The sequence below is a fragment of the Microchirus variegatus genome (genome assembly GCF_963457635.1).
Source record: "Microchirus variegatus genome assembly, chromosome: 8".
NCBI classification, from domain to species: Eukaryota; Metazoa; Chordata; class Actinopteri; order Pleuronectiformes; family Soleidae; genus Microchirus; species Microchirus variegatus.
Window position 1 is genome coordinate 19,755,282 of NC_139809.1, and position 11,913 is coordinate 19,767,194.

The 11,913-nt window shown below is 39.3% G+C and overlaps 1 protein-coding gene across 1 annotated transcript; it reads left to right on the plus strand.

The window, feature by feature from the left end:
* Positions 1-175: 175 nt before the first annotated feature.
* LOC310931156 (transmembrane protein 116) lies at positions 176-9,042 on the plus strand (the record flags this gene model as incomplete). Its single annotated transcript, XM_083894266.1, has 12 exons — positions 176-208; positions 306-349; positions 1,228-1,291; positions 2,355-2,486; positions 6,810-6,914; positions 7,006-7,055; positions 7,143-7,232; positions 7,325-7,370; positions 7,671-7,742; positions 7,849-8,002; positions 8,727-8,809; positions 8,890-9,042. 12 exons carry the CDS (start codon positions 176-178, stop codon positions 9,040-9,042), a joined length of 1,026 nt encoding a protein of 341 aa, XP_083750392.1.
* Positions 9,043-11,913: the final 2,871 nt, after the last annotated feature.

Consider the following 11,913-nt stretch of genomic DNA (forward strand, 5'->3'; position numbering starts at 1 on the left):
GTCAAAGCAGGTGGAGTCAAAGCAGCAGCAGCAGCAGCAGCAGCAGCAGCAGCAGCACGTGACAAGGTGCATACTTTTATAAGAGTACTGTGTGCTGCGACTGGAGAACATTCACAAAGTGTTGCTTATAACAGCTGTGGGTTTTGGATAATAGAGTCACATGTGTGTGTTTACCATGGAGCTTAATGGAACACTGAGTGGAGAGATGGTAAGTTGGGATGATTTCATTCTCATCTTGGAAATATTTAGGTCGGAAAGCACTGCCAATACTTTTCTGAAAACATGTTTTCATTATCTTTTTTCAGATCGACGACCTCACTATTGTATACCTAGTATCACTTACCCCCAGGTAAGGCTCTACCTTGTACCTTTGCACTTACATGCTGAAATGAACTTGGAAGGCGTTTTTGTTAAAACGGTTGACTCATTCTGCTAAAGTCTGCCAAACCAGTAAGGTAACAAAAGGCAGACTGCTGTTGTCTTCATGAATGCCTCTCTAGTGTTGATCCATGTGTGTGTTCTGTTAAGGCCATCGTCATCTAAGTTGCTTATTTCCTATTTTTCCTAAGTTGCTTATTGTTCAGCAGTGAACTGGGTAGTTTCTTTCTTTCTTTTGCCCGATGCATAACCTTTCTGCTACCGTGATTTTACAATAGCCCACAATGGACTAACTAAACATCTTTATAGTTTTGATGCTAACTGAATATTCAGCTGCACCATGCAACTTCTTTCTAAATTGTACACTCTGTACCTTTAAGATTTATAAAACAACACATGCATAAAATTAAGTGGTAAAACAATTGTATTATCTCTTGGAAATAGCTGTTTTACATATTCACTGGCATTTGGAGCAGCCCGTGGCCAAGAAGAAATGAATTGGGCTTACTTAAATGGTAACTTGAGGGCTGCTGGTTCAAATCCCAGGGTCAAGGGCCTTATTGCAGATAAGTGCTGCCTACTGCTCCTGCGCGTGTGCATGATAAGGATGAGTTAAATGCAGAGGACACACTCACTCAAAAATAACAAATTTTTAAAAAAAGAAAATTGTGATACACAAATTTGCTTGCGTCACAATTTAGATGACACTTCATGCTCAGCCACCAAAGCGTTTTGTAGTTCAGTGTTTGTCGTGAATTTTACTCCTGATCTTACCACATGATCAAGAGGTTGGATGTGAATTCAATGCATTGTTGATTTATTTTTTATTTATTTTTTATATAATTGCAGTGTCATTGGGAGTTTTTCTGTGCTGGTAGTGTCCTTGGTGAGATGGAAACATCTAAAGCAACAACAGGTTAGTCAACTTGTGTGTGTATTATATGGTTAGGCATTTAGGGCCAATTCCAATTCCTATCTTAACCCTCAAGCTCAACCCTTAATCTTAACTGGCCCTCAAAACCAAGTGTTGAGGGTTATTTTGTCACTTAGAAATGGGACACCCCTTAAATGCAGATACGTCTTCAGACTGTAGGGGGCAGAATAACGCGAAAGCTGCGTCCAGTCTGTCAACTCCAAAAAAGAAGAAGAAGAACACATTTACATCAGGATTATTTATTACGATCCGTTTGTCAGTCAAGTTATTAGGTTGTCAGTTAGTTATAAGATGATACTCATACAAATACCACAACCACAGACATATTCAGCTGACAGTTACCACACACCACGACTTATTGAAAAGTAAACCATAGCAAACGATCGCTTGTCCGCACCGGCCGGCTATTGACAAAAGATCGTAAAATAAAAATAAATGTTACGCCACAATGACGTCAGTAATCCATAATATGGGTCTAAACTAAGATAATACAATGGTTTTCATCATTTTTATATCTCTATTAACAAAGAAAATACTTAATTTGTAGCATACTTGTTTTGCTGCTTTCGTCGCCATCTTTGTTATGTGAAAACACGCAAAGCATTCTGGTTAGCCCTTGCTCCCAAGGGTGGTCTCGGAAAATCTCAATATTGAGGGCGATACAGCCCTTAATTTTTCTGAGAATCTGGACAGCACTTGCACTAGCGGGAGCGCGCATTTTTGAGATTGAGGGTTAAGATTGAGGGTTAAGCAAGGAATTGGAATTCACCCTTAATGTGATGGTTACGGTTGGGTTAAGGGCGAGGGAATGCATTATGTCTAAGAGGGTCCTCACTATGAATGAAGCGCAAAACAGCCTTTTACACAAGCTTTAAGTTTATGTGTTTCAGGTAACATACATTTAATCAAACTGTGCAAACAATCTGTTGGAAAGGTCTGGTTTATGGATTCAAATATTTAACAGTATTAGATGGTCGCGGAAAGAATCAGAAAGAAAAATGTCTGTGTGTGTGTGTGTGTGTGTGTGTGCGCGTGTGTGCAGGTGCACCTCCTCGTGCAGCTCACCCTGGCAGACCTCCTGGCCGCGCTGACCCTGATGTTCACCAGTGTCATGAACAAAGTCAGAACAGACGACAGCATGACCATCTGCCAACACAGCCTGCCACTGTCACTGGTGAGGAGCAGTTACTTTCTCTCTGTCACGTGTCATCATTCAGGGGTTTTTTCCCTGAGTCATTCTAGCAGTAAAAATGAGTTGCAGTCTGACGTTGCTCATATAGCATCTATAAAGTTATTATGTGGTGACTAGTCCTTGTCCTCACTTATGTAAGTTCTACTCTTCCTTCAGCCTGAAAGGTTTCATGTTTTAATACCGTAACACTGTGTACATAAATATTTGTTATGATAAGAGTTAAATGATCAGTGTCTATGAATTAGTGACATCTAATGGTGAGACTATTACAAGCTTTAGACTCCTCCGCTGACCTTAAGGGCATTAGAGTAAAAACTAAGTATGTTCTTTGTTATTGTAGTAAGTTTCTGTGTGAGAACACAAACACGCTCTGGCTGGTTTGTCCGTTTGTTGTAGAAAAATGGCCAGAATCTTTTATTGTAAAGCAACTCTGACAAACTTATGTGTAGTAATATTAGGTGTTTGCCTCAAAAAAACCCTCCACAATATTACACTGTTTATTGGAAGAAAAAAGAATGAAATGTTGGGACAAAACAGACGTTACACTATTCCATTTATCATCAATTGTTGTTTTTTTTTTAAAGTGGACCTAGACCGGAAGTTCCAATTAACGCTGTTGTTTAGTATGTATCTGCGTCATTACCTTGTTTACGAAGCCCTGAAGGTTCTTAACAAACAGTTCATCCATTGCTGAGAACGATGTGTTTTATTGTAATCTCGGGCTCAACCAGATCTCTGAAAAAACCCGGTCCGGTTACGTAAACAGCGGTTCTCCTGAACAGCAGATCCTCCTGCTCCGGGCACTAGTCCGGGCACATCTGGTTGCGTACATTGTACCGCAGAAGAAGAATAAAGTCCGTTGTGGAGGTGTTTCACGAGCGACAGTGTCTTCTGACTCTGGGTCTGACTCCGGGTCAAAGTCATAAAAGGGACTGCGGCGAGGAGTCGTGAAGAAGCTATTTTTAAACATTGTTAAAATAATGTTTTGATAATGAGTAGCAGTGCATCCACCGTTCCAGAGGAGGGAGCTGTGCTTCTGAGAGCGAGTGTGTTGATTATGTCACTTCCGGGTATTGGCTAATCTCAAGACAGTTGGGAAGGCTCTACGCTGACTGGCCAATCACAACACACTCTGTCTTCTGGGTGTGAGATTTATGTCTGAAATATCGCGGCTGGGGAACAGCGTCAGAAAAGACAGATTTCTATCAGCTCGTTTACAGCAACTAGGAGGTTTTTGACCAAAAAAACAAGTTAATGTATGTAAGTAGACCTCCATAACTAACATATATGTGCAACAGCACCACTCTATGTGAGCTTTAAAGTTAATATTTAGAAAATAACGTTTTAACAAGGAATATTATATTTACTATTTCAGATGAGAATTAAATGACTCTGAACCTGTTCATGAAATCATTCTGAGATTAAGCCTCATTGCTCTCAAAATGTTTTAAATTTTAACACACAAAAACCGACATCATTGTGGCAGTTGTTATCAATATTAAAGACAGACACAACCCATAGTAAACTAAAGGAATCCTTGACTTTCGTATTCTTATTGAATTTCTATAATAGAGGATATGTTTAATTTCTATTTCTCTTACTTTACCATTGTTTGGAGCTTTTGTCTACATCTATGCTGTCATAAAGTAAAACACCTTTTCTTTACAAGCACGTCTTTGTCTACATAAAATTAAACTTGACAGTAAAAAATGTTCTTACAAAGACTCATAAAAATGTCTCCATAAAGACAAGGAACTTGGAGGATGTAATTGTAAAAATCATAACAATGTTCTTAATGTCGCTGGCAACAAGTTTTGAATGAAAAGTAAAACATCATCAGCATAGAGGCTTATTGTCATGATGCAGTTTTGTTGTTTGAATACCTTCAATATTTTTGTTTGCGAGAAATGTAGCTTCAAGTGTTTCAATAAAGATGACAAACAGTGATGGAGAGAGTGGACAGTCTGGTTCCCGTCTTGAGGGTGAAGCTTGGAGAAGTTTGATCATTTGTCCTGACAGAGGCTCTGGGTGAACTACATACCATGGTATGCAAAAGTTCCCCTGTACAGTTTCATGATTTCCCTTTATAAATCATTGGTTGTTTGAATAAGAAATGTCAGTTAAATATATCATATAGACAAACACAGCGATATATGAGAAGTGAAAGTTTATTTGATTTACAGAAAGTCTGCAAGAATTATATAAACAAAATTAGTCATGTGCACCACAAAAGAAACATTTTGTGCATCCTCCATCCTCCTTTTTCCACCATGCATAACGCCCCTTGTTCTGCCCAAATAACTCTATTTTAGTTTCATCAGTACACAGCACCTTATTCCAAAATGAAGCTGGCTTGTCCAAATGTGCTTTAGCATACTGTACCTCAAATGACTCTGTTTGTGGCTGGTGCAGAGAAAAGGCTTTTTCTGCATTACTCTTCCATACAGCATCTCCTTGTGTAAAGTGCGCTGAATAGTTGAACGATGCACAGTGACACCATCTGCAGCAAGATGATGTTGTAGGTCTTTGGAGCTGGTCTGTGGGTTGACTGTGACTGTTCTCACCATCCTTCACCTCTGCTTATCTGAGATTTTTCTTGGTCAGTCACTTCGGGCCTCAACTAGAACTGTGCCTTTGGTCTTCCAATTCCTCACAATGTTCCTCACAGTTGAAACTGAGAGCTTAAATCTCTGAGATAGCTTTCTGTATCCTTCCCCTAAACTATGATGTTGGACAATCATTGTTTTCAGGTCATTTGAGAGTTGTTTTGAGGCTCCCATGTTGCCACTCTTCAGAGAAGATGCAAAGAGGAGAAACACTTACAATTGGCCTCCTTAAATACTCTTTATCATGATTGGATTCACCTGTGTATGAAAAATCAAGGGTCACTGAGGTTACCAAACCAATTTTGAGTTCCAATAAATAGTGCTAAAGGTATTGAAATCAATAAAATTACAATAATACAATAATTTTGTTTAACTAATTCTTGCAGACTTTCTGTAAATCATATAAACTTCTTTCACTTCTCAAATACCACTGTTTATCTCCTTTATGATATATTTAACTGAAAGTTCTTATTCAAACAACTAATGATGTATAAATGAAAATCATGAAAATGTACAGGGGTGCCCAAACTTTTGCATACCACTGTAAGATTTTGATCGAGGAATCCACATTTTTTTGCACTGTAACAAGAAGGAATTTCTAGTTAAATGTATTGATTCATTGCAGTAGGATTACATTTACTAATCTGTTGAATGTCTGTCCTTAATGAATCCTGTCTGGTCTCGGTGGATTATGAAGGGAGTGATTTTTTCCCAATCTCCCTGCGAGGGCTTTGAAGATGATTGTGAGATCTGCTTTTATATGTGAGTTTGGTAGTTTGGGTAGATCTTTGGAGTTTAAAAATGTGTTTACGTCTGTACTAGATGAGTTAGTGTTTGATGAATAATAAGCCAAAATGTCCTTACTCCGTACGGTTTTAACTGTATCTTCTTTCAATTATTTAGTTTAATTTGTTTTAATGTTCTTATGTTACTAGTGTTCATCTTGGGATGCAGCATTAGCAGTCTCTAATGTTTTTATTTTATGTTCTCGTAGTAGAGTGAGTAGTAGTTTATTCTACCCCTCATTACTGTTTTTGCTGCCTTTGAGAGGACACCTGATGTTACTGGCAGGTCATTAGTTTACAGAAATATTGCTTACTCTTTTTCAAAGTATTTGCTGAAATTTGGATCATCTATAGATGATGTGTATTTTATAGGCACTGAGCTGCCTTGTCGGAGATCTGCGCTCTCCGAGTGCTTTTCTGGGGTTTTTTTTCGATTGATGTTTGTGTTCCAGTGAATTTGATTTTATATTGTAAATAATAATAATAATATAACAATAATAATTTTTTGATAATAAATGTTTTCCAAGATTCTAGTATTGTTTAAGTGTTTATTGCATAATATATGCTAGTTTAACAGTTTTATAGATATAGGTAGTCGATTGCAATTTATTTTCTTATAGATTGTACTGTAATCTGTTAGAATTAATCTGGCATATTGGTTATTTTTGACCCAGAATTTATTTATATATATTAGTATATAACAATATACATTTTTGTAATGGTGTATTAAATCTCCAAATTCTGATTGGTGGTGTGATGACTATGAAACTGGTGCCTTCACACAGATGCATTTAAGTCATCATTACATCAGCACACACTTCCCTATTGTTTTTGCTTGAATTTGTTTTTTCTATAATGTGTGGAGACAAAGATCACAATTTACTCACCATACTCATGTTATCCGTCTGTTCTAGACGTTTTACTTCGTTTCATTTCTGCTGGTGGTGGTTTATGCGTGGAAGTCCAAGAACGCAATCCAAGGATGGAGAACAAGACCAGCAGAGGATGAGAGTGAACAGGTACGAGCCTGAAGCTGCATTTTCTTTTCCAAATTCAAAGACCATTGTGATGCATTCAATGACTTCATTCTTACTCTGTCTTGGTTTACAGAGTCAGTATAGGAGGAGAATATTGCACATCGCTGTGAATGCAATTGTGTGGTGAGTTTTGCGTCTGTCTCTCCAGACTTTGTTGACATCATCTTGGGCAAACACACTCTGACTCTGACCCTCTGACCAATATCACAGGTTGATTCCCATAGCAATATACATCGGCTATGTGCTCAATCCAATCACTAGCAAACCAGTGAGCCGTAATAACAGCAAGTACTGCAACAGGTGAGCACACAAACATCACAAATACATGTTGGAAAAGTCACTGGTTTGAAGTGAGTGAAATAATGATTTGAATGATTTTTCTTTTGTCACAGTTGTCTTTTGTTCTTGCACATATGGAGGGACTCTTGCTCAGATGATGTGAGTGTACGTTTCTCTCATGAAATACTTACATACCCTCACTTAATCTCATGATGATGATGATGATGGTATTTAATTAGAGACGGCTGCCAGAGACGGCTGAAAGGAATATTAGTACTAAGTATCTTTGGAATTGGTTAGGAAAAAATATCTTTCTCCTAGTCGGTAGTCCGTCACCCAAATCGCCCCTATACAGAGTCCGTCCATATTCATTCAGGTGTTTGTTTTGGCCCAAGTTTTATTAGAAAAATAAATGATTAATGTGTTTGTACTGATAATTCATATTTTTTGTCTTTCCAGGAGTTCAAACATGACATATTTATCAGAACGTTTCTGTTCCTCGTGGTGATACCAGTCATGCTGTCTTGCTCTGTAAGTCATGAGCACAGTATTCCTACATTATGTCCATAATATTACGACGCTATCTAATTGGCTCACATAAGCCTGAGGTAATCATTGTGGTGTTTCCTCATTTCAGGTCATTTACTATAAAGTTGGTAAATGGTATGAGAGACATCCTTCTCAGGGTATTTTTCCAGTCGAAGGAGACGGACGTTCAAGAAGGAGATTCACCAGAGAGTTCTCTACAGCCAGAAATATGGTGTTGGTCATCTTATTCTGTTGGGCACCAGGTAGGCGGTTTATTCAAAACTCATTTACTTTGCTTTTTAACTTTCAAATATTAACAAAATGTCAGTTAGATTCAAACCACTGTCAAATGAGTTCACACAGGGCCAGCCCAAGCCTTTATGGGGCCTTAAGCTGAATTTGACTGAGGGGCCTACCACTACCTCGCAGTAGCCACGAGAGTTGAGTCTCAAATCTCGCGGCTGGGAAACACCGTCAGAAAAGAGGATTTCAATCATCTCGTTTACAGCAACTAGGAGGTGTTTGACCATAAAAACAAGTTAATGTATGAAAGTAGACCTCCATAACTAACATATATGTGCAACAGGACCACTCTGTGTGAGCTTTAATAAGCGGGGAACATAGGACCTTTTTTTGAAAAAGGGTCCTGTGTTACCCTGTTACATACAAAGTGGGGAACATAGGACCTTTTTTGGGAAAAACGGGGAACATTGGACCCGGGGAACATAGATACGACCCCTTTGACAGGATGAATCCTCCCTGACACCACCCACCCGTGCTCTGCTGCTGTATGCACACAAGCGCTCCTTAAGTCAGGTCTGACAGGACTGCATGACAGATGAAAGATTAAGCAGGCAAATAATGACAAATAATTTATGTTTATGAAGAGCACACACACACACAGACTAACAAGATCAACAACAACAATTACCAAGTTACACACTGCAGCTTTAATTTGTCACACTTCAATGCTTCTTCTGGCTGCAGCTCTTGTCCTCATTCTGCTGTCCACCCTCATGACATGGACAAATGTGGAGCAGCACAGCCTGTTTGGCCTTTATGTGATACAGGTTTGTGTTTGAAGAACAAAAAGATTTCACTCAACAGAGAAAGGAGGAATGGTATCTGATGTCTGAGTTGTTTTTTTTAGGCTGCCAGTGTGTCCCTGCAAGGCTTCCTGAACAGCATGGTCTACGCCTGGAGACGGCCAAATTTCACAGAGGCTGTCCTCGGGGAGAACACCCCGCTGGTGGCTCACAACCACATGGCTTTTTTTGATGAATCGCTGAAGAGCTCGTTGTGAACATTGACTGGAAACACAGTGACACTAAGAGACAGTTGTTGGCACAGTGAACTGGCCCGAAGAAGACCGTCAGCCTTCATTCACTGAGACTGAAATCTAACACGCCCTCATTCTCTGACTGAAAAGGAAACAAAATGGAAGAAACAGACTCGTTAAACCAGCTAAGACTAATGTTTTATTGCAACTATATTCTATGTGATAAACAGAGTCACACAGGGACATTTCTCTGGAAAAAGAAGTGTGTTTTATTTATATGTACTGTTTAAATGGCAGAATTATGAGAGATATTATGTGATATATATGAGACCTTTTTTTTTTTTTTTTTTTTTTAAACCATTTGTCTTTTTACTGACTTGTTATTTAAAAGTGGGAGTGAACGCTCTGCAGGTTGAGAGAAGAATGGCATAAACACCACAGTCATTTATTTCTGTAATTTCAGAAGCAAATGGTGGTGGAGTTGACTCTCAGGAGCATGTGTGTTGGAACAGTGAGGAATGCTGACTTGTGACAGTCATGAGAAAAGGGGCGTGGCATCTGCTTTGTTATACCTGTGTGTGCAATCACAACTTATCTGGTCTCACACAGGGCATTCCCTATGTACCATCACACAGAGAACAGGCACAAAGATCACCACACTCTTGTGTTACAGTATTTCAAACTCCATGACTGTGTTTCAGCTTTTTTTTTTTTTCACTCTCTGTTAATGGTTGACCGACTGGTTTATTTGCACTCGCTCTTTTGCACTCGCTCGTTATGTTCTGTACTGTGATGTAATCTTCATGTTCAGTTATGACTGTGCTCATAATCATCAATATGCATTTGATTTTATTAAAACATAAGGGATACACTGCCCTAATCCCTCAAGTTACTTTGGCCCCATCCCAATACCTCCCCTTACCTTACATTTTTGCCCTAACCCTACATTTTCCCCTAACCCTACATTTTGTGCGTTCACGTGTAGGGTGGAGCAAGGGGAAATGTGATTTTCCCCTTAAAATCAACCCTCAAAATGTAGTGAGCTCTGATGCGGGCTTAAAAAGAAGTGGAAGATGAAATTACCCATGATGCTTTGCGAATTCAGCGAGCCGGCTGATATTTTTCAACAAAGATGGCGGCCACATCTACCGAGGAACATTTCCGTTGTAATATATTTTCGCAAATAAGCGCGTTACAATGTCGAATTGCGTTGGAATATGTTGGTTTGATATAAATCCAAAGGACCGCTGAGATTTGAACACTTATGTCAGAAAATAAGTGACAATTTATGAAAGCAGCTAGCTAACTAGCTAGCGAGCGGCTACCCGCCGAGCGCCCCGAGAGAGCACGCCCGCCACGCAGAGCTGCATGACGGGCAAACTCTCTCGAAGCACTCGGCAAACAGCCGCCAGCCAGCTCTGCTACATGTGGGTAGCTTTGTCAGTTTTTGGATGTGTGTACCGGCGTTCACTTGAACACGAATACCATGGTCAGATTTCAATCACATTCGTGACTTAGCGTTTACGAGAACGGCGTTGATGGAGAAAAACAAACAGCTGATCCGCCGGCATCGCACGTTCCACTGGTAAAATTGTCAACATGTGACGTAGGTTAACACGTTCGTTATGTTCACTACGCTAATTTGCATGTAGTGATGTCCCAATACCACTTCCCTCAACGAGGGGAATTTATGGTTGAGGGCACTCAAAACCAAGGGGAAATATTAAGGGGGAGGTATTGGGACGGAGCCTTTGTCTGTAATGTATAGTTTTTTTTCACTAAACTTGGCTTGTTACCATCATACATTCACCCCAACAGGGCCCACATCCAGGGTATGTGGACCGAAAGCAACAAAACAATTCATAAATGGTCATAAATGATGCGGATATATGACAAAAAGTTTGGTACTTTCCACATTTAAAGGCGTAATCTTCACATCTGTCAAGGTTTTGAAAGGAAGCCAATCTTGATAAGAGTCATCTGTCTTTTTTCACGCTCTCATGGAAACCTTTTTGCCAACCATCACAGCAGTATTTCGGATACATGTATTTAAAATACCTTGTTTTGCATCAAAATACTTCAATTTTTTTTTGTATTTTAAAGCTCCCATAGAACAGAAGTTCCAATTAACGATGTTTTTTGGTGGGTGTCTGCGCCATTACCTCATTTATGAAGCCCTGAAGGTTGGAAACCAACAGTTCAGCCACTGCTGAGAACGATGTGTTGTATTGTAATATCGGCTCGTTTCCAGCAACAAGGAGGTTTTTGACCATAAAACAAGTTAATGTGTGTAACTAGACCTCCATAACTAACTATATGTGCAACAGGACCACTCTATGTGAGCTTTAAAATACTGCAAAGTACTTTCTTTGAAACAACACAATGATATCACGAGAGCACAAAACGTGAGGTGCTGCTGCAGACGGGGTTAGGGTTCATCAGATCAGACAAAGTTGATTCAATTGAGCATTTATCTTTGAGATTCTTGTGTGCAGCGTAAAGATTTTGTGTTTGTCTTTGTAGAAGTTTAACCTGTGAATGTTGGCCGATCACTACCAAAGAATCACGTTTCAAAGTCGTTATCACTTTGAAATGACGTGGTGTCCTCCCATTTCATGCAGAGGAGTTTTGTACCTCAATGTCATTCACTGCTGTGCATTCACCTCAGCAACACAGGACACTGACAAGCTCATTCTCCATCACTCGCAGTAGATCTGGCTCATATTATGGGATATTTAAGCTACTTTTTTCAGTAGAAACATCATCATATAAGTATGTGTTATTGACACAATATTTACAGTGCACACTTTAAATTCCTTCTCCCTCTTTGCTTCTGAAATTTTATTTTTAGTACTCATGCTGCACCCATATCCCAAATTGCCGTGAGAATAAAAC